Below are 23,125 nucleotides of genomic sequence, written 5' to 3'. Positions count from 1 at the left end.
CCTAAACTTCTAGACTGACAATTACAGGAGAATCTTTCTTTTTCATTGAGTTACACCACCCACCTGACGTTGGTTCACTAGTATCAGCAGACCAGCCTCCAAGGACCAAAAAGCAGTGAAACTATGTCTTGACTCCCAGCCTGGTAGAACAGTGTCCCCCAGGGAGCCAGAGCTCACCATTGCAAAGTGGGTTTGAATTCCTGTTCCCTTGAATCTCTAGCAATGTAAAGATGAGCAAGTTGCTTAAATGAGCCTCAGTATCCCCAACTGTAAAATGCAAATACTACTCTGACTACCTCACACATTTGTGTTGAGGCTTAAATGAACTAATAATGCAAGTGCTTATCAAAGTATCTAAAAAAATATTCAATAAATATGAATTTCATACAAAAGATACTTTGCAAAAGATAACAGGAACTGAAGGAAGATGATCATGCATGTCATTACAGTTGAAATAGATGAACTCCACAATCTGAATCTTTCTCATGCCAGCCATGTTGGGGACACCACATGAGGAAGCAAGAATATAAGTGGGTGATTAAATTTCCCTCTAGGGAAATGGGTATTTTTCAGAGAATCCTTTCTAGTGTTCTCTCATCTGCTACCCTGTTCCCTGTTCATTAATCTTTTAGATAGTTTCTTTCTGAATATCTATTAGAAAGTTTACTTATGTACACTTAGAATATGTCTTAAGGCCTGTGAATCCAAAGAATATTGGGTCATGTTAATACCCAGTGAGCATAAAACCCACTAAGAAGAGTCAAGGTTGAATTTATTTCCATCAACGTGATGGTTTGAAGGAGCACTTACTCCATAGTAACACTCCATCCATGATTGTAGTCAGTCAAACTCCCATACTGATAGTAAACTCCCTAACTTTATTCTCTTAATTTTTATTATTCAGGTGCATCTTCCCAAAACTTGGAGAGATTTATAAAAAGGTAAGTGAGAAAAGGATATAAGAACTTGCTTTTATATTGGATTTCTTGTCTTGAAAAAATTATGGAAATTTCTCCATTGCTCTCCCTCCATCATTGGTATTGTGTTTATAGCTTGCTAGCAACTATCCAAACACCAAAATGTTAGCATCTCATGAACCAGTTAATGCAGAAAACAAAAAAGATTACTTCATATTCCTGTCTTAGAAATAAAAAGATATTTAAACTTTGTGTTTAAAATTCAGAAACAAGGAATGGACACTTAATAAGCCCTTGCTTTTATGAAGTTGACTACAGGTCCATAGCTAAACACCTATTGATGTCCTACTAACATGAACATAAGTAATCCAGGCAAACTCACCTCTGTTTATTGATGACAAATGCTGTGAAAGATACTAAGAAGATGGTAGTGTCTGCCCCTGTTGGAGACTTCAATGCACTCTTTCATTCTATGCATCTGTACATTTATGTGGTCTTTCCCTGATAGGACATGGGTTAAAAAATTATAGAGAAGAAGAGGAAATGGTGATAATGAAATGAAAGAAAAATAAAAAATTTACCAACTGGGTGGTCATGTAATGATTCTTTCACAGACCCAGCTTCTGATGCTGGCTACCAACTGTTTCCAAGTGTTTAACATGCAGATTCCATCTGTGGTCTCTCAGTTTGTCCAGGAACCAACAGTTGGACCATCCAGCCATCGTCATATATGCCATGATTGGAAATGATGTCTGTAGTAGGTGAGTTATTGAGAAAGTAAATTTTGAAAAATTTTTAGCTCTGGGTTTGCCCTGCTTCCCCACCTGACCTCACTCTGTTACGGTAATGTACTGTTGAATTGAATCTCTCCATCTTAGAGGCAAGTCCTAGACACATGTGAAATTAACAGAACCAATCCCTGAAGCTAAAAGGCCCCTTTAAAAATATCTGATCCACTGATTCTGTGCCTTGGTGCCACAAAAAATGGATGTGTCATCATTAATTCTGATTTTTATCACAAGAAAAATGCTAGCCATGAATCCTAGATCAAGAATCATGACATTTTAAATAAAATAAGGCATAATCCCAGTTAACCGGTAAGAACATCTTCCTCACTTATATCCCAATATGATTGCTCATATGGTAGAGACAGCATAAACTTATAGAATTTATAAGGAACCTGCACAACTTATGGCCAGTCAATTTATGCCCATGGCCTATCATAAGAAAGCAGTTTTGCCAAACTGCTAATTCAGTAGGTTGGCAAAATGCTATTACCTTAGTATCCCCACAGCATTTAGTGAGTTTTCTATAAATCTGCATGTACCCTAAGAATATGCAAGTCATGTGAATGTCATTAGTCCTGTGATGACATCCAAAAAACAAAAATAGTTGATATCAGATCTAAAGCAAGTCCCTAGTAGCCAACCATTTTAGAAATAGAACAGTAAGGCCTTGAGAGATTAAGTGACATTCCAAGACAATTCAGTTGGTGGATAGCCAAACTGTATTCCATCTCAAGTGGGGCTGGAGGTCAGTCATCCTGTTCACCTCCACCCACCCTTTGCCTCCCTATTGTTCACTCACCAAGCTAAGTACACCCTGAAAATCAACGTTCGATATTATTAAGATGTGTTTGCCTTCCCAGATACCTCCATTAGTACCCAAGAGCTCTATGGTTGAGGGCATATAGATTCAATAATTAAAGTGAGTTCAGGACAGAAGATACCATGACATGATCTGGAGCTTCTGATGTGCCAGATCTTTCTACAATAGCACCTCCTAGGTGCTTCACTGCTTTCCATAGAAGCCCGAAGTTAGTCGAGGGTGACTACCTACTGGAGACCCGATCTGAACTTCTGTGATGAGACACTTGGAACTCTCTGGTAAATAGAAAACATATCCCCAAAGTTTCCATGATCCGAGAGCCATACCACTTTGTGTTAGTTCACCCCACAGCAGACCTAAGAGGCAAGTACTATTGTCCCATTTTAAAGATGAGGTTTGGCAAGTTTAGGGAACTTGCTTTTACTGCCAATGAGCAGCAAAGCTGCAAGCCAAACCAGGTTCTCTGGCTAAATTCTATCCTCTTTCTATAGTCCACATGTCCCTTGTTTGTTTTCCTTTCCATGTTCATTTGTTTAAAAGTATGGACCGAGCACCCAGTATGCTAAGACTGTGCAGGCTTTGAGAACAATAGCAAAGAGTCGACAGTGCCTGACCTCAAGAAGCTTATGGAGAAAGAAGATTGCACTTTAGCCCCAACCCCATCACAAAACAGAAAAGCTCAAATCAGCCAGTGTCCCTCCAGCCTGTGGATCACATTTCCCTAGAGGACACAGAGAGCAAACTGATTAGTTACACTTAAAAAAAAAAAAAAAAAACTGACTCAGAAGCTACATCCCCAGAAGTGTTCCAGTCCCGCCGTGGTTTTCCTTTTCCAAAGAGCCACAGGTCAGACAGACATCAGTCAGCGACATGTGCCAATCTGTCCCCACCAGGAATCTGGGCAGAAAAGCAGCAAGCATTTGGGTGAAAGAACAGAGTTGGCAGTGTGGGATATCCCTGCAGTGCCCACTTTGCAATGTCCTGTGGAGGGGTTAGAAAAATAAAGACAGATGGCAACTCTACCTCCCCATCTGCCGGAACATCAAGGTAGAGGAGATAACCCAAAGTGAGCAAAGTGATTTCAGAAAAAAACTCAAGGCAGCAAAGAGTTGCATAATAAGTCCATCCTAGAACAAGTTTCACTTTTCTTTTTTTATAATGATACCAGCTCTTAGAAATAATGTAGCTATGTGATTCTTAATTCTCTAAATGCCTGCAGTTGCTTGACAAATACTTGTTAAGTAAATTAAGATCACAAATGGAAAATAGCTTTCAGCTTCAAAAATTCAAAACGAAAGGTAAGGTAGACAAACCCAGCTTTCTGATTGTGATCCTATTCAATTTGGACCCAGCTAACCCAGCTTCCATTAGCCAATAGTATCACTGCTTTCAAAAATTTTAGAAGGTGAGTAAAGCAGGGAGAGAAATTCCTGGAAATAGGCAACTGTGAGGGACTTACAGCAACAGAAGCAGGGACAGCAATGCCTACGGGGAAAAGCTCAAGACCTCCCTAGTCATAAACTCTCCCCAGTACCCCAGCATGACATCCCTAGAAACTACACTGGAAATGTGATTCAACCACAGAAGTGTCTAACCCTGGTCATATGTGCAGGCTGGTTGCAGTTTTTCATAGTGGGGCTAAAAATTATAAATCGCTCATTTTTCAACTAGTAAAGAGAGCCAGTAATGGCACACAAAGGTTGTCTGTGTCCCGACCCCCAAGCATTTTTTCAGTAATACTTCAGATGTCACTAAGAGTAACTGATCAAGGCTACATCAAGGGAAAGCAGCCAAGCTGCTGACAGGTCACAAGCCCCAAGGACCCTGGACTGCTGAGAAATACAATTCTATCCAATCAAACAGTAGAGAAGTCAGCAGGGAAGGAAATGGGCAGACCTGGTATTCGTTCTCCTGGCCTCCTCAGTCAAGGCATGGTGAGCCAAGGAAATGATAAGAAGTTTTCATCCAGCCCACTCATCTTTCATCCAGCCCACTCATTCTAGTCACACTCATCTTTTGGGAACCCAAAATCTCTGTGTATTGGATAATGTGGGTCCATTGGGTCCCACCCCATTCCTAAACTGGCTCTTCAAGGAGGTTACATGGAAGGTCAGAGACTGAATACAGCTGACTGGCATGAAGAAGTTTCAAAACAAGTGCTAGCTGTGAGTTTTGAGCACTCAATCATGACAAGTCTCTGGGATTTAACTTTGGGTAAACATTTTCTGAGAAACATTTCTGGGAAACATTTTCTGCAGCAACTGCTTGTTTCTACCTTGAGAGGGGACACACCTCTCTGGCATCAGCCCAGTGAAATCCAATGGGATACCTGCCAGGGTAATGAAATGAGAATGGCCAGCCCTGCACCCAAGTCATGAGGATTATTCTGCATGATCAGATACAATTCATTTGGCTGAGGATAGACTCTGAGACACCCAAGGGGCAAGGCCACTGTCTGTGGCCAAACTGGCCATGTGTTCCTGCTGGATTTTTCAGAGTGGATCAGAAGGCAGTCAAGGGGTGATCTGTCACTTAAACCCTTTTGCCCTCACTTGAAGTAAGAATGGGTTAATTTTGCTTAAAGAAATTCTTGACAAGACACATTTGCAAATTACGTACGTAACTGTCTATAATGCAGCAAAGAAGTCTGAGGAGTGTTCCATTAGCAACTCAGGTCTTCCATTTCTGTTTCACTTAGTAATTAGCCATTTGGGTTATGTTTGCTTAATTTATAGAAGTTATAGGATGCCCTTTCCTAAGTATGTACTAGCTCAGGTTCTTCATTGTTTGTTAATATGATGTGTTACATTAATTGATTTATGTATGTTAAACCATCTCTGCATCCCTGAGGTAAATCCCATTTAATTATAGCCCTTGTGATATACTGCTGAATTCTATTTGTTAGTGTTTTGCTGAAGATTTTTACATTGATGTCAATCTGGGATATTAGTCAGTAGTTTTTTTTTTTTTTGTTCTTGCACTGTCTTTGCTCATATCAGTATTAGGGTATCACTACCTCTGTATTCACATTGGACTTTTTCCCTATGTGTTTATTTATTTATACTCTTACTTTTCGTATAGGGATGCCATTATTTGTATTTAGGTCCCCTTTAATCCAAAATAACCTCATCTTTACTAATTATAGCTGCAGACACCCATTTTCACATTCTACTGATGCCTTGCCACCCATGACATGATCATTAGGTAAATTTCTGAAGCCTTAAGGACTCAAAATAGAAAACAACTTATAGCATTATTCCACTTAAGTTAACGACAGGCAATTTAGAGCCTAAAGAGTAGATGAAACCTTAGAGAATTTTTTACTTTCCTCACAGGTTAATGCAGGCTACTCTCAATGCAAACTTGATGTGCTCCTTAAAGTCTGTAAAAAAGTGAACTGTTAAAAAAAATGTATAGCACTTATATGTCAGTTCACTTATCATTTTCATCTTTGTCTTAAATTTTTTATTTATGCCTATGATCTTATCACTACTTTTCAGCACTTTTGTTTCCTACTTAAATGGTCTGCAATGATCTTCTTTTATGAAACAACTAACTTTTATGAAACACGAAGAGAAAATGTATTTAAAAATTCAAATTTCCTTTATAGGACACAAACACTACCATGCGGAGAAACATACAGTAATGCAAAATGAAATTGCCTACTGGCATATATTTTCAAAGTCAGTGTAGAAAGGACAGATAGAGTGTGAGCACATAATGTCATCGCATTTCTCAGTGAAATTTTACTTCTCAAACTATGATATACATGAATGATCAAAATTGCAGACCTTAAAGTGTCAAACAAACAGTATCAGACTCCTTCAATTCCATCCAATTCATGTATATCAATCAGTATGTATTAGTTTATGTTTCGGAGACAAATACCCCCTTGAAATCTTAGTAATATGAAGTAATGGACATTTACTTCTCACTCACACTACATGTCCATCAATGATTACCATGGAGTTCTATCCTAGGTGTCACAGTAGCAAAGCAACTGCTGCCTAGAACACTACAGTGAGAAGACCATTGCAGATTCATTACAGATCCATGGAAAAATAAGAGCATTCTGGAGGCTCCTACCAGCTAACATGACATGCCACATGTCACTTCTGTTCATAATTCATTGGCCAGAGCAGTCACAAAGCCAACTTCAAGGGAGTCAGGGAGCCAAGGATGTTTTTGCAAGTACTACCAAAGTACCAAGTATAACCTCTATATATTTGTGGGGAGTGTGAGGGGAAAGTGGGTGCGGTGGAGGAAAGGGGAAGTATCTTTTGCCCACACAAATCCTTATAATTTACTAAGATGTTTTCTATTCCTTTTCACCAACAGGAAATTTGACCCAGTCCCAGTAATGACTACTCCTGAGAAATTTTACTCCAAGGTGATGCAGACACTGGAGTATTTAAATGCCCACCTGCCTAATGGCAGTCATGTTATTTTATACGGCTTACCAGATGGAACCTTTCTTTGGAATAACTTGCACAACAGATATCATCCTCTTGGTATTAGTTTAAAAACATTTTACTCAATATTTTTAGACTTTAACAATGTCAATGTATGTTCAACTATATGTAGTTCAAATCATAGAGGAATACTTAAAATGCCATCACAGTATATGGGTCAGAAATGAAGAAGGTAAGAGCCAGAGGTACAAGATCTAAGAGTAAGTGTCCAAAGGTAGGGAAAACCAGATCCAAAGTCAGAAAGAACAGAAGGGTTTAATGAAGAAGTAGGACAAATCAAAATGTAGGAGTTGAAAACAGGAAGCTTCTTTAACTATAGATGAGATCTCAAAAGAGCTGATGAAGCTGAAACAGGAGACAACCCTGAGTCAAAAGAGATGTCTCTAGAACACCAGTGATGAGTGTCCCCTGGTGGTCTGTTAGAATTCTGTAGAACTTGGTTCTACAATGTTTGCTCCCTGTTCCTATAGTCTCTTAGTATCTTTGGTGTTGAAATACATTTTAAAAACTTTTAAAGTACTTTAAGAGAAGAAAAAAAACTTCTAATAATATCTCTGGTCTTCAAATCCTCTAAAAATGTTGCAAAAGTTGTCTTAATTCACATTAGGAAGGACTGCATGCTGATCCTAAAATGGAAATAGATGAGACAGAGGTTTTTATTAATTCTATTATATAAAATAAAAAACTGAGCCTCAGAGAGGTTAAGTTGCTTGCCAAATGTTGCCTTGCTTTTCGTATATGTAAGCTTGGGGCAGCAGGCTCTTCTTTCTGTGTTTCAGGAAAAGAATGTACTTTCAAAAAATAATTAGTAAGTGCTTACTATGTGTCAGGAACTATTCCAGGCACTAAATAAATGTGGGGAATACAATAGTCACAAATCTCTGCCAATATCAGGGATGTATTCTAGTGAGAGAAAGGCTCCAAAAGCATTTCAAAGGATGATGTGTATTATGGTAGAAAATTAAGTAGGAAAGGAAGCAGGAAGTTTTGGTCTCAGGGCTCTCTGACAGGCATCTGCAAGAGCAGGCCAGTGTGCTTTCCCTCAGTCCCATTTTGATATCACCAGTGCCAGTCTCACATGGAAAGGGGCAGCCAGTTTCCTGATACTTTCAATGCCAATTCCTTCAACCAAAAAAAGCCAAAATGTGCTGGAGGTTCAAGAGTCAGGTAAGTAATTCAAAAAGGGAAGGCCCGAACTCAGTGCCCACCACTGGGGGTGGAGATAGACTGCTTTTCCTTGTATATAGAATTTCTATGCCTTTTCTCATTCTCCTCCATGTTGCTTCTGTAGTCCCTGTTTAAACCAGACACCTTACCTTCCTCAGGAAGTTTAGTCCTACCCATATGAAAAAGATTAGAGATCCTTTAACCAGTTCTTAAAGGGCTTTGGGGCCTGCATAATGGAGAGGTGGGTACACAGTGGAACACACCCATTCCAGGTCACCCACATGGGGGCTGAAATTGATTTATCATAAATGTTATTAACACTGTCCACTGCCTTGCACAAAGAAAGCATATTTCCCTCTTCACTCAATTTTGACCCTGCTCCTTAAAAATAAAACATGACCATAGGAGCACTGGATTTCATTCTGGGCTACTAAAACACATAAAGAACAACTGCTCTGTTGAGGTTGCTGATTTAAGTCATTGGATATGAAAATTGCAGTTCCCCCAATAGATGTTTTTAGATTCCTAAATTTCTCCTACATTAAGAAATGTTTGGGAACTGGGAAGTTGGGGGCAGGGGACATCCGCTATCAATTTACTGTATCATACCAATTTGACTGAGTTTTCTGACTTCAAGTCCCATTCTCTTTCCATAAACTCCTTAGATGAACTGTGTAAATTCAGATATGCCATATTATTCACTTCACTCAACCAAAATATGTAATAATGATGCCAGGCATTTTGGAAGGAAGCTCAAAAGGGGAAATAGCCAGTAAGGAGTTATCACCACATTTTGTGGATTCTCCAGGGCAATGGTTCTCATCTGGGGACAACCCACACACTTCCACCACCAGTTATCACAACTGGAATCTAGGATCTAGTGAGTAGAGCCCAGGGATATTCCTAAATACCCATAATTGTATAGGAAAGCTACCCATAACCAAGAATGTCAGTAACACCGAGCTTGAGAGAGTCTGCTTGAGGTTTTGCTTTGTCCTCCTCACGTGGTCGCTCTTTAGTCACTAACCATGCCCTAGAATTTCACAATATAAATACGGTCTGTACAAACAATCCTAGTTTTCAAATAAATCCAATTAAGGAAAAAACTTGAAACCATCTAAAAGTTATTAAATATTTTAAGTTATTATTCCTATTGTAAATTATCTCTGTTGCCATGGGCAATAGATTCTTCAATGAAGCCTCAGGGTTCATCCAAGAGAGACCAGGGAAGTAGGTAAGATATGCCCAGCTTCTCCAGTCCTCCTTGGACAGGTTCATAATTCATATAAAATGAGAGGTTTAAAATGAGAGTTTCTGCTTTCATCTTGTATCTGTTTTGTTTTGCTTTGCTTCAAATCTGACAGACATGAGCCAGAAGTGAAGTAAGGCTAATACTGAACCAACTTCATTGTTTAGTTGTTCTACCTAGATTAGTGTGGAACCCACCTTAATAAATGCCAGGATACTGTGCTAAATGTTGTGTGAAGCAAATAAAGAATTTTGCCTATAATTTATTTCTAGTCTAAAAATGTGATGATGACCTTTAAACTTGGTGTTAGCTACCCATTAAGTACTAGGAAATATTTCACTAAGATGAAAGGGTTGGAAGAGAAACCCTGAGTCAGTGATACTTATCTCAGCTGCATCAGTAGGACAGGTGGGAACTCAGCTAAGCTTTCCGTAAACAACAGGTTAAATATTACAGCACCAGATCAACAGGTAAGGGAGATACAAAATGGAACAGGTTCCCAGCTCACTCCTACCAGTATGAAAAGAATAGAGTCCCTTCCAGCCTTTGTGAGTTACTGACCAGTCAGTACCTGGCTGCCAAAAACTGGGACAGTCTCAGGCTCTGCCAGTAATTCACATTCCTGGTGAGATTGTCGTTTTAAAGGATTACCAGAGATTAAGTCTTACATATTAAAATTCTGCATACATCGATTGTTTCAGGAAGGTCAAACTTGACCATGGAGGTATTCTTTCTACCGTAGATGTAGAAAGCAGTTATCCCATAAGGTAAAGATGGTGCTAAGATGAAGTTGCTAACCTCAAAGGGAAGAGAAAAGGCAACTCCACTGGAGAAAACAGGAAATAAATCCTGATGGTGAAATTACCAAGTGCTGATGAAATCAGTGCAGCCACAGGCATTCTTTTCCCACTTACACTAGGCATTCTGAGGGCTGCCTGAAGAGCTGACTGTCATCGAGAAGGCCTAGAATTTATGGATACAGATAAGTTTGCAAAGAGACCTTCCTTGAAGGGCCTCTACTACAAAACATCTACAGCTTAATTTTGCCCTCATGACTCTAAAACTTAAAACTAATGTACTTTTAAGTACCTTATTTCATCACCAGCTTCCTCCTTGTCTGAATTAACATGCTTTTCCTAAGATTGGTTACATTCAGATGAGAATTCATGGAGTTGAGACTGATTCTAGTTGACACCAAGCTTCTATGGCACCTAAAACTTTAAAGATGATCCAAATATTAAATAAATGCCACAGACCCTGACCAAAAGAACTTACAAATAATTGAGACACAAGTTGATGTTACAGCCAACTGGAGTACAATGTGCCTTTTTTTTCTTTAAAGGGAGGCTCTGGTACCCCTAGGCCAGCCTACTACCTGCCTTATACACACAAATAAACACAGAGACTCTATCCTGATAATTCCTGGTCAGTGTGGGACAGTCCTATGGGCTGGTTCCACATGTTCTTGGCCAGATTTCTTCACCAGATTCCCTATCTGAACAGTCTCAGATACCATCTTTTTATAGGTGTGACCTCTAGGCAGGATCCTATGTCAAGACTCATCAATATGCAAAAGCATCTTTAAAGTAACAGTGATAAAAAGTAATACCCAAAAGGAAGTATAAATGGCCAACTGACAGTGCCAATGGGGGAAAGTATTGTAAAGTCTGTTTTCCTTCTTTTCACCATAAGCCCAGCAAAGCCCATCTCAAATACTCACCCCACCCCCAAAGTCACCCTACCCTTTAACAAGCAGAAGTCAACTTTTCACCTTTCCCAGTTGTCTTCAAACTCTACCTAAAATGCCCATTTTCTATTCAGCAGATCTACCTACTCCCACTGAGGAATTTTCCTTTATCAGCCTGGTCCCAGTAGAGCCAGAGTCAGAAGGGTAGAGGGATAGAGGGGAAAGAGATAAGACTTGGAAGAGGACCAGAGTAAGGACATGCTTTGTGGCCTATTCCTAAGGTGGCTGGTGGCTCAGCAATAACACAGCAGGAAGAGGTAATAAGTCAGGATGGAACAAAATTTTGACCAGATTTAACACTCAAGGGCAGTCTGCAGATGGATTCCCAGTATCCAGAAAGAGAACAAACTCCAGTCCCTTGAATATCAGAGCAATCCAGGCTTGTAGGTGGAAAGGGGTAACACAGGAGTATTATTTTGGGTAAGGCAGGAGTTTCACCTCCCCTGCCCTTGGAAGACCTCAGCTTCTGAGCAGAGTAAAGAGACCTCTTCTCAGTAAGAGGGAACATGTCAGGGCCAACCTAGTGTTGGTCCCAACCAAGATGCTTAATGTTTATTACAACTCCTGTTCCCAATCAAGAAGCCAGATGGTAGAGGGAAGGCTATAGCCAGTGGGGGTGAAAGCAGCCTCAGCACAGGGCAAGACCAAGTTATTAGGGTATGTAGAGGACAAAGGTGAGGAGTAGAGATTGGAGTGTCAGTCACCCAGCTGGCCTAGGCCAGGATAGACAGATCTACATATCAAAAGGAGCCAAATTGCCAAACACACATAAGAGAAAAAGGGCAAGAAGCCTTAGTGGTGGAAAGCAGGATCTTGGTAAAGACAAAGCTGAGGGCTCCATCTTTACCAGGCTGAGGACTCCACATGAGGACCTGACATGAAAAACAAAGACAGTGGCTTGGGATTCATGCAAATGTGAAGATGCAGACACCATTGGAGAACAGCAAAGTCCTGGCTGCATTGTGATGTTAATAATGGCAATAATAAGCCAGTGGTTTTCCAGTCTTGGGATTCACATACCCACACAGAGAGATAATATATTTTTCCTATATGACAAGAAAATTGAATCTATCTTTCAGTTTAACTGATCTGAAGTATAAGTGAAAAATAAGACTGTGTTCCATCACCTTCAATCTTTTTCTTCACTCTGAGATAGGTCCTATTATTTCCCTTTATTTTTTCAAGCATGTGAGAAGTGTTAATAGATAGAACATCAGTCATTCACCCGTGAGATTTGCGAGAACCTGAATTTTGTGTCTCAGTCACAGCATGAAAGTTGAATTGCCACTTGGGGTGGATATACTGGAAGGAGGGCTGGGAAGAAAAGGGAGGCATGTGAGAAAAGGAAAGAAATAATACCCACAGACTCACTCTACAGCTGATATTTGGAAAGGCTCTGGATGAATTTGCATATGGTACTTTTATTTACTCTATCCTGCACCAAAAAAAAAAAAAAAAATGTAGAGCATGCCTACAATTAGGACTAAAATGGGATATTCTTCACACCATAAAGCGGGTACTGACACCCCCCTGATTGCAATGGCCACTCATGTATTTAGGAGACCCTCAGTTCACCAAACTGCAGGGCACTACACAGTCAGACCTTCAGACACTTGAGATGTCCTGCCAGGTCCTCAGCATGATACAACTGGGTCAGAACCACGTGCTTTGTAAGCTTGGAAAGAAGGATTTGGTCTAGTGGCACCATGAAAGCCCTCTGTACCCTGAGAGGACTTGGCATTTCACACCAGTACCAAGAGAAAGCCTCTGCTCTGCAAAGTCCTCTGTTAGTGGTGTCAGTCCTGGGAACTCTGTAGCCCCCTGCGTAGGCCCTGCCCGAGTCTAGGAGAGAAATCTAGATGGGAGTGGATCACTCCCCAATTCTGAGTCTAAATTTCTGGGGTCTCAAGAGAGAAGGAAAGCTCAGACACCCTTCAAGAGCAACACTAAATGAAAACCCAAGACAGGTCCCTGGAAGTGCCAGCCTTCTGCAGAGGAGAAGGTCATCAAGTGTTCCTTGCAGGGTTGTCACATCGTTGCACAATCAGCATTCCAGACCCCTCTGTTTTCCAGGTCAGCTGAACAAGGATGTGACCTATGCAGATTTCTACTCTTTCCTGAACTGTCTCCAGGTATGGTTACTCTGACTTGTTCCAAGACCACATCCCATTAGTGTCTCTTTCCTCTGTAGTCAAAGTGGTATTTTCCTGCTCTCAGGTCAGCCCCTGTCATGGCTGGATGTCATCCAACAAGACACTCCGGACTCTCACGTCAGAGGTAGGAGAATTCAGTCATTCTTATCCTGTGTGAGCTTCAGTAATTTTACTTGGACCGAGGTTTCAGCAGTCTCCAAGCTGGTGAAAAACAAAATCTGACCTCAGGGGTATTTGAGGAGCTGACAGGGCACATGGGTGCTCTGTCTTTAACTTGGGTGTCTCTATGTTGCTGTGTCTCTTAGTCTGTACACCTCTGTCACTGTCTCTGTGTGTGCATGTCTCTCTCATATATGCACACACTGAAACACACACACACACACTCAGTTTTCAAAGCTAGTCCTAAGCATATTTGGAGAGGCATATCTGAAGCTAGTACCTCACACACTCCCAGGGTGAATGAGGACCGTATGCTCTGGAATTGTCCTCTGTTCTCTGATGGAACCTGTGGTTCAGGCATTTCATTTATGGGTGGTAAATATTTTATTTTAAGGGATTTATTGAATTTTTTTCTCTAGAAAAGAAATTTCAATTTAAAAACACAGGGAGAACACAGAAAAGTACAAAGAATAATTTTCACTACAGTTATTATATCTGTCTTTCCAGTATCACGTCTATAGACAGAAATGTTTGAGAGTTTCACTCCAGGGTGTCAGAATAGACATGTTGTTTTATGTTTTACAGTGTTCATATATTATTCTTATAAACCATAATTTTGTAACTATTTTACAGTATATAACACATGAATGTACCAAATTTTCCTTGATAGTGGACCTATATTATTTCCAGTTTTTCACTATGGACGATAAATAGCATTTTGATGGACCCTGTGTCTACATATAAAAACAACTATTGGACTTTGTATGCCATCTCTGTTTTCTTAGACCAACTCCTAGAAAAATTATTGGGTCAGAGGACACACTCATATTTAAGGCATGCAATTCATGTTGTCAGATTACTTTTTAGAAAAGCTGGAACAGTTGTCATTCTCAATCTCCTGTCCCACAGCAGTATTCTGTGTTGTCATGGTTGTTCATCTTTTCTTTGCTAGTCCCAGGGGAATTTGTGGGGAATGGTATCTTATTACTTTAATTTGCACTGATTTAGTTCCTAATGAATGTTAACGGTTTTCATATATTCGTTGGCCATTTGTGCCTGAATCAAATTTAATGTGCAGAGCTACTCTCTGCTGATGCCTTGGAGTGGGGGTGGGGACTATTGATTTCTTTGTTCTGCCGGAATTATCTCCCTAAAGATAAAGTTGAGGTTTCATGAAATTCTCCCTGCTTCCCTTTATCCAGAGAGCAGAACAACTCTCCAATACACTGAAAAAAATTGCATCCAGCAAGAAATTTACAAACTTTGATCTTTTCTACATGGCTTTTGACTTCCAAGAAAGTAAGTTTGCTTGGTTTCAGTATTGACAAGACAAAAGCAGCAACTACAATTTAGAGCCAGCAGGCAGTAGATAGGATAGGATCATCCTGCTCATTCTGACATGTTAATAGCTCTGAGTATGGACAAAAGTTAAAGTAAGAGACTCTGCCTGGGAAGGTGGAAGCTCAGCATCACCTCCTTATTTCCTCATCACTTTAAAATCCCTGAAGCAATAGAGCCAGTGACCAGCTGAAAACATCTTTGGGCAAGGAGCAGACAGGTCAGTGTACTCTCCCAACCTGTTCCTGCTAGTTTATTTAGCGACTCCCCACTTACCAGGGACCAAGGATAACTGTGACAGAAACGAGGAATGAAGCATGACCTCTCATAAAGGGAACCTAGGGCCTTAATACAGTGATCATCCCCAGGCCCCAAACATGATGAAATCTATCAGATACTCTAAGGAAGACTTTGCCTGTGGCCAAGTGGACAACTCGTATGAGCTATCTGGAACATCATTGTTCTTTCCTAGTACTCTGGCCAGGCACTGGGATCCCTGATAAGTGGCCATACATAAATAGGCATGATGGCTGGAGCTACAGCTTTATCCTTTACATCTTGGCGCTGAAAAATTACTATTTATTGACTTTAATCCTTCCAATCTCACTTTCATTGCTAAGCAATTGTTGTGCAAGAGAAAAGCCTCCTGTTGATTGACTGCCAGCTGAGATGATGCTAATGAAAAGCTTTACAGTGTAAGCAAAGGATGGAAAATTTCTCATCCAGAGTTTATCATCTCTATCTTCCAAACACCAACCCCCCCCACCCCCAGCCCAAGCATCTGGGATAGAGCAGATGGCCATCATGAATTATCAAATATTACATTAGCTGACATGTTTTGCATTGCAGACGCTAATGCTTCAATTCTGAACATCTTTTCAACAAGACTGATCTCCCTTAACTAGATTGCCTGCCTAGGTGACACACATTTCCCTCATGGGAGAGACATTTTGATAAATAACTTCTCATTAAAATGCAGAGATAAAGATTCATTAATGAATTCCTGGTATAAACAAGTACACCACCAAGTGATCTTCGATCATCATCAACCTTGGATATAGACAAAGTTATTAAAAACGTAATAATGTCTAACATTCACATCGAACTGCTTCATTTTCCATAGTAACCCCCCCAACTGTGTCATTTTTTTTTTTAATCTTTGGGACTATAAGCAATGCCCTGAACATTTCTAAACTCTCCTATTCAGCTCTGGAAATAGGGACATCATGTCTACACAACAAACCTTTGGGATGATCATATACAAAGTGTCATCTTCCTAAATTCTGTGCCTAAATTCTAGTACATAGTCAATACCAGTGAAGAGTAGCATTCACTCACATCCTTGTATTCAACATTTGGTTCAGAATGAGCAGCACCTACACCACTTAAAGGCAGGTTACAAATGCAGATTCTTTCCTGGAAAGCCTCATAGGTATTTCTCCTTACTGGGCAGCTCTCACCAACAAAGAATTTCCTGATATTTTGTCATTTCTCGCTTTATGAATATAAATGTGAAGATTTGTTGTGTCACAATGTCTTCATCCCCTTCACTGTGTGAAGCTGGTGGGCACTTCACTGGGATAGACCCCTGGCCACCACAGAAAAGAGAGTGGAGTCAGAGGTCAGTGCCTTGGGATGTGCCTGCATGAACATGACAGAGCATCATGCATTTCCCACAAAGGTGTGGCCATGGCCACTTCCTAAGGCATTGGAATTTTAGCTTAGTTTTCAGAATTATGGTTAGGTCTTGACCTAGGCTAAAGTTAGGCTACTGCAAAGAGAATTTTTACCTTGAAATTTTAGCATTTTCCTTAATGGGCAAAGGGGTAACCCTACCCTAGGTTCATATCCACCTCCCATACCCAGACCATTAACCATCCTTGAAATCTGACCACCTCACACCAGTGGAATGTACTGGCATAAGAAGAACCCAAATTTACAGTCAGACAGAACTGTATTTCTGTCCCAAATCAGACATAGAATGGCTGTGTGGCTTCAAGCAAATTAATCAATTAGGTTTTGTTTCCTTTTGAGTGAGGCAGCAATAATGAAATGGTTGTATTCATGTAAAGACTTGAGACAATGCTTATCATGTAGTAAGGATTCAATAAACTATCAGATACCTTCATTCCACCATTTGCACCCAGTATACTAGGCACCTACTATACTCTCTTTTGATACAAAGGAAATAAATGTTTATTCTCATTCAATGAGTCCCACCTCTAATCATGCCTGTCGATACTGAGTCGGCCTGTGCTATTATGCTGATGTTTACAGGTATGTAGTGATTAGTGCCTCTGCCCTCACAACAACCATGTAAGAAAATGGTCTTTTTCATTGTGAATACTCTGATTATAAACTTTGTAGCCTGTGACATTTCTTTTAACACCTATGGGATTATTTTATGTAACAAGTCAGTTCTAAACACTGCACTCCCTCTACTGTCTGACTAGTGAGAGGGAGGAATGGGATTTGGGGGTCATGCACATGTTTCCTGGCAAGGAAGACTATGTAATCATTGATATTGTTTAGAATTGCTCGAGCGTGGAATAATAAAATGTCTCCATACTAAGGTTTGCCCCAGCTTCCTTGCAAAACTTGTGAGTAAATATTCCTTCTACTTATGCTTCTGTTTCTCAATTTTCTTTCCATAATCCCACATTCTGAGATTGCTCGAGCCTCTAAGGGGAGTAGAAAGCAATGTCCATCCCTTTCACTTTGAAAGCTAGGCCCTAATTTGGTAATTGAATTATGTCCCTTTTGTTCCACACATACAATACCTATCATTTCTCTCTAAAAACCATAGGTTTTTAGTTTGGTAATTACTAACACACATAAATTTCAAATCAAAATGGAAATAGCTTATAATAGCCTGAAGTGCAGGTGCCAAACTGAAATCACACCAGAGAATGCTCAGAGAGAAGCAAGTCTGGCCTTTTAATACCTGGTTCCTAATAAACATTTCTCTCAAGGAACATAATAGTGTTTTAAACTGTGTTTTCTTCATATGCTCAAATTTGCTTTCCATGGTGGCTCTTCCAAATCGCCATGTCACTATACTTATTTCCTGAAATTTTTTCTTGGCCAGTAACCATCTGGGTTTAGGTTCAAGTTGTCATTCAATGAACTTCTCTGCAGCTATGAAGGGTTCAAAAGTGCTGGAGGAGGATGTGTGGTAGGTCAGGTCCATGATCAGCTCTGTGACTGTTTAATATAACTTTCCTGTCTTATGCTGCCACATTTCAGCAAGGTGTGTTGCCTTAAAGGAGTTCACACTCATTTTTTTTTTAACAGTATCTGGTAATTTTTAACACTCTATTGGGATTTTTTTCTTTCTTTCCTAACATCTGTAAAAGCATAATGTGAAACCAAACGAAAAATGAAAGGAGAAGGAGGTGAAAGGATGGAAAGGTCATTGAGAACTTGGGTGAAGTAAAGGAGCACAAGATAAAAAGAAGCCATGTCACGTCCACAGGGCCAGAGGTGGAGGGAGGGGGATGGAAGGCCACATCTATCTGGGTTGGGCCTTTCCCCATCCTTGTCGATTTTGTATTAAAGACCTCATGGCACTGCAAGATAATGATGAGGCAAATAGTCTATAAGAGCAAAGAGCATTGAAGGGGTTTTAAGGGGTAAAACTGGCTGTGCATGTGAGAAAAACCTTCTAAATGCCTGGTGCTCCATCAAATTATAACTTATTGGGTGTTCATATTGGAGGTGACTCAAATAGAGGATCAACATAAAGCTAGAAAGTAGAGAAACAGAACCCCTTAAAGAGAGAGAGAAAAGAAATAACATCATGCTCTCATGGGCAGGGAAGAAAAGGAAGCACCTGAACACAGTTGTAAAGTCCTGGCAGGTGAGCCAGCACTGGCAGTGTACCTGGGGAGGTCAGTATGTGACACACAGGAGCTTCAAGGTGTCAGGTCCAGAGGGAAAGGCAGACCACCAAGAATTAAACCTAATACAGAAAGTCTGTTTCCACGGCCATGCCTAAATAGACAGGCAACCAGGCTAGAAAACCTAGTGACAGAGCCAGGCAACCCCTTGCTCCCCTGAACCCCAAAGCACTATCTTTCACAGGGTAGCATGGCCAAAGGCAGAAAAGAAACTGTCAAGGGTGGCAGACTAGTTCGGCAGAACAAATAAGACTACCTAAGGGCCAGTGAGGGTGAAGCATCAATCACAGCTCTGAACTTCCTGTGAGAATACCAAATACACACTAGAAAACTACATTAATCTCCAGCACAAAGCAATTTCTCCCTTGGGATTCCATGTGGAATACACAGTGGACATTGTCCTTTACTTGAGCTACACAAGATATATAGAGGTCACTTTTCAAATAGCTGTTTATTCTGACAATCTCCCATCAAATCCAGAAGTAACATATCCTGGCAACCCAAAATGGTGATCGTCCCACCTGAGGAAAAGCTAAAGGGAATTGTGTGTAGGACCCAAAATCACCAGTAGACATTTCTTTTTTCCTTATCTCTGAGAAGGACAACAGTATTTTCCACCCCTTTGAGGACAAAGAGGTGGCAATCCATGCAGACAGCTTGCTGTGATTTTAGAACTAATTACAAAAGCAGCAGAGTATTGATTTACTTCTGGGGCAGTTCAGCTTCTTTTGTCCAATCAAAGTCCCCAATAGAATCTCCATTCAAGGACATAGATTGCTGCTTGTGAGGGTTAAAGAAGAGAGAACTGGAGAAATCTTGACTCTGTTTCTTTCCTGGCAGATGCTGGGGAAGTAGGGCATGAGCTATGTTGGGAGCAGCCCTCTGGAGGCTTTCCAGGATTCAGTTTCCTTGAGGAATTCTTACTGATTATATGATGTTATAAGGTAGAGATAATGGTGTTGGTACCTTGAAACAACTGACATTCTTACCAAGTTGAAGGAAGGAGGTTGAAGGACAGTTTTATTGCTTTTCATCACTTTGGGGCTCATAATAATTTCTCTGTAGTCACACATACTCTAAAGGTGTGTAAGTTTATGTAATTATATTTTGATGAACTGTATGATTTTTATGGTGAGAACGGCAACCATGAAAGCAGATGTTTTTAAGCAGGGTATTTAATTTCCCCCCTCATCTTCCTGAGATGCTGTCCTACTAGCCAATGAGAAGAGTGATGGATTTAAATAAATCAGTGTGCAATATTTGGGAGTTATCATTTCCCACCACCCTTCTCATTGTACAAACCACATTCTTCCAACACTCTCACTTATTTTCTTCCTGTGTTGGAAGATCATTTCATTCAGAAAACCCCTCAGAGGCAACCATAGTTGAATAATTTTGAGAAAGCAGTAGGCAGCTCTGATATTTCTCATGGTCCTTGCTCTCAAGAAGTGACCATTACTGTGGTAGCATGGCCGTAACACTGGTTTTCACACCCTGCTTGTGTGTCCCACAGTCATAGAGGAGTGGCAGAAGAAAGGTGTACAGCCCTGGCAGCTCATCGAACCAGTGGATGGATTCCACCCTAACGAGGTAAGTCCAGTCACACAATGGTTATTAAGAAGGCAATTAGCTTTTTAATATTATTATTCATCCATATGCTTTTGTTCTGTTTTATTCCAGAAATAATTTGAGGTAATATACACAGATGCGTCAGATGAAAGATTCAGTACAAAAAAAGTAGAAGTTATGCTTAAAGGAAAATAAGGTAGAAATTAAACCTGGCTTCTGGCTTAATGGTAGCAGCTCATAGGGTGTGTGCAATGAAGTCCTAATAAACTGCCTACAAAATCATCTCTGCTTTCTACAGGCTGATACCAAAAAAAAAAAGTATAAAATCATTCATTTTATCCATAAGATAAAAAATAATTGAAGTGCTACCAAAAAAAAAAAATCACAAGGATTCCTAGAAGTGAACCTATAAGAAATTTCCTTTATAGAGCCTTCTAGAAAAGATGCCATGTAAGAAAAGAGCAATGTTCTACAGTCTATAGTAAGTAATGTAATGTAGCTACAGTCTATAGTAAGAGCTCTCGCTCACCTCGAATTTCATAATACAGTTTTAGAAAGTCGCAATTCTACTCTGCCCTCTTTATATAGCAAGGGAACCTGGAGAGCAGGACTCTCTCCTCTCCTACCCCAACCTCTAACCATTATCATGGCTTCAATAGAAGTTCTACTTTTATCTGTTATACATTCTGGGATTACTCATTTGTTTTCTTTACTTTTAAAATATATAAAAGAAAAAGTGGGGAAATAGTTCTGCCACTTTTTAAATTTTCTCACAAAGTGTTTCTGACCCAGCCTTTGGTAAGTGTGGTAGCTGTGATGAGGGTCCTCTTGGCCTTGGCTCGATCCATTAGCCAAACCACAAGAAAGGCTGATGGTTCTCACAGGAGCCTGAATTAGTCTTTATCTACTCCCCTCCCCACATCTACCTCTTGTTCTAGGTCCAATGGGTGCCCTAGGCATTATCTAAAAAAAAAGAGAGAAAAAGGGTGCCTCTTTCTCAGCACATAAACAGTGGAGTTCCACAAATGGTATGGAATTTGCAAAGTCAATATTAATTGTCTTTTTCATTGTTTAAAAATCACCCAAAAAGTTAATATGAGTAACACATCTCAGAATATCTAACCCTCCTTTGTAAACTGGGTGAGTTAATCCAAAAAAATTATTGACTAGAAGTTGGTTACATATTAGGGTCTGCCCAAGGAGATTACAACTGAGATGGAAAAATGCACAAAATGTTGTTTAAAAAAAAACTATTATATTATTTTTAAAAAATTGCCTTCCCCATTCAAAAAAAAAATATATATATATATATATAGTAGGGTCTGATTCCCAAGAAATTATGTGTTTGGTTTTAGGATAGTTAATGAGGATCCCTTCTTTCTAAAAATAATTAGGTAATCATTCTTGTCATTCTCTGCACAAGGCAGAATTTTAGCCTTCTGATTCTATAGAGAATAGGGATATAAAGAGTTGGCCAGGGACGATGCTAATGAGGAACAACCAAAAAAATAAATAAATAAAAACACTGAAGACAACTTTGTTTTATCTCTATGGACATGTCTTCTGATCTATCAAATGATCATCCTACTCCAACTTTTAAAATAATATTCAAATTCAGGGTCTGTCAAATTGGGCTATATCTTGTACTCCAGTAGCTTCACCTGGAATTGATTACTGAAAACAGAAGCAATCATCTAATTTTGTCATTATCTTATTATCCCTGAGAGAATTGTTCACATGCCTACAGTGGGTGTTGGACTGGACATAATGGTGCAGCATCGCCGTAAGTGGGTGACATTGAATAAACATTCCGAAAGCCTGCCTGTGCATATTGAGCTGAAAGGTTCAGATTGCAACTTGTTAGTCAAAAGTGTTTGATGAATGGTGTCTAGTGGGAAGGAGATCCTTTGGGAGGATCTTCTGTGTGAGAGACAGTAATGTCCTGAACAAAAGCAGTGGAGTGGCAGAAGGAGAAAGATTTGTATTAAATTCAGAAACATGGTTATTTATTGGATATGAGAATGAAAAAGAATGAGATGCTCAGCAGTGACACCTTTTTTATGACTTGGGAAACTGGACAAATGATTCCATTGCCCAACGAGGCAAAGAACACAGGACAGGATGGTTTAAAGAGAAGCTTAGTGCATGTTGTGTTTAAGGAACTTACAGAACATCATAACGGGGATATCCTTTCAGAAGAGAATACACAAACTTAGAGCTCGGGAAGAGGTCTAGATGTGAGAACCATCACGATAGAGTTTTGGCTTGAAGTCTTAGAGAGGAGCTTCTAGTAGTCGCTGCTTCAGTCACTGTGCCTTACAGCAAGTGCAGTGCTATGGAACCTTTTCGACTGTGGGTTAACCATGAGAGTCAATATGGTGACTGTCACCAACTACCCAATCAAGCAACCTCAGTAGCTGCCACTCCTCCTTCCTCCCTCCACATGGATTCATGCCTGAATCCTGGAGAAATCAGACTGCAAGTAAAAGCTGAAACTATTGCTTCACTAAAAATTTGCATAAATCACTGAGGTAGTTACCCCTTTGTGTCACTCCACCTATGAGAATTTGAAAAGCCACCTTACACAGACCAGTGACTAGAAAGATCAGACATGGTTTCAGCACCAGGAGGCCTACTGAGAAACAGCAGCAGCAGGCAGATAGGTGTGTGGCAATGCCCCACAGAAGCACTGGGTTGGTGGGTTACCTGCCGAAAATCCTCAGTGCCCTTCAAAGTGGAAGAAGGGCTAACTCTTCTGGAATTAACAATGGCATTTAGACAAAAGCAGCACCACCCACATGGCAGTTACCTCAGGACTCTGAATTGGGGGTTCTGCAACAACTACAG

The 23,125-nt window shown here is 40.2% G+C and overlaps 1 protein-coding gene across 1 annotated transcript in view; it reads left to right on the top strand.

Annotated features, from left to right (window-relative positions):
• Positions 1-23,125, top strand: part of AOAH (acyloxyacyl hydrolase (neutrophil)) — a 129,426-nt gene that overhangs the window by 102,881 nt on the left and 3,420 nt on the right. Inside the window, exons 14-20 of the mRNA XM_004676858.2 lie at positions 905-941; positions 1,604-1,678; positions 6,864-7,036; positions 13,234-13,292; positions 13,378-13,437; positions 14,675-14,771; positions 20,223-20,299. Coding sequence (XP_004676915.1) covers positions 905-941; positions 1,604-1,678; positions 6,864-7,036; positions 13,234-13,292; positions 13,378-13,437; positions 14,675-14,771; positions 20,223-20,299 — 578 coding nt within the window. The remainder of the gene's footprint in view (positions 1-904; positions 942-1,603; positions 1,679-6,863; positions 7,037-13,233; positions 13,293-13,377; positions 13,438-14,674; positions 14,772-20,222; positions 20,300-23,125) is intronic.

This window comes from Condylura cristata, unplaced genomic scaffold, assembly GCF_000260355.1.
Source record: "Condylura cristata isolate star-nosed mole 26May11 unplaced genomic scaffold, ConCri1.0 scaffold00005, whole genome shotgun sequence".
NCBI lineage: Eukaryota > Metazoa > Chordata > Mammalia > Eulipotyphla > Talpidae > Condylura > Condylura cristata.
Note: the sequence above shows the minus strand (reverse complement) of the source record. Positions and strands in the feature narration are given on the sequence as shown.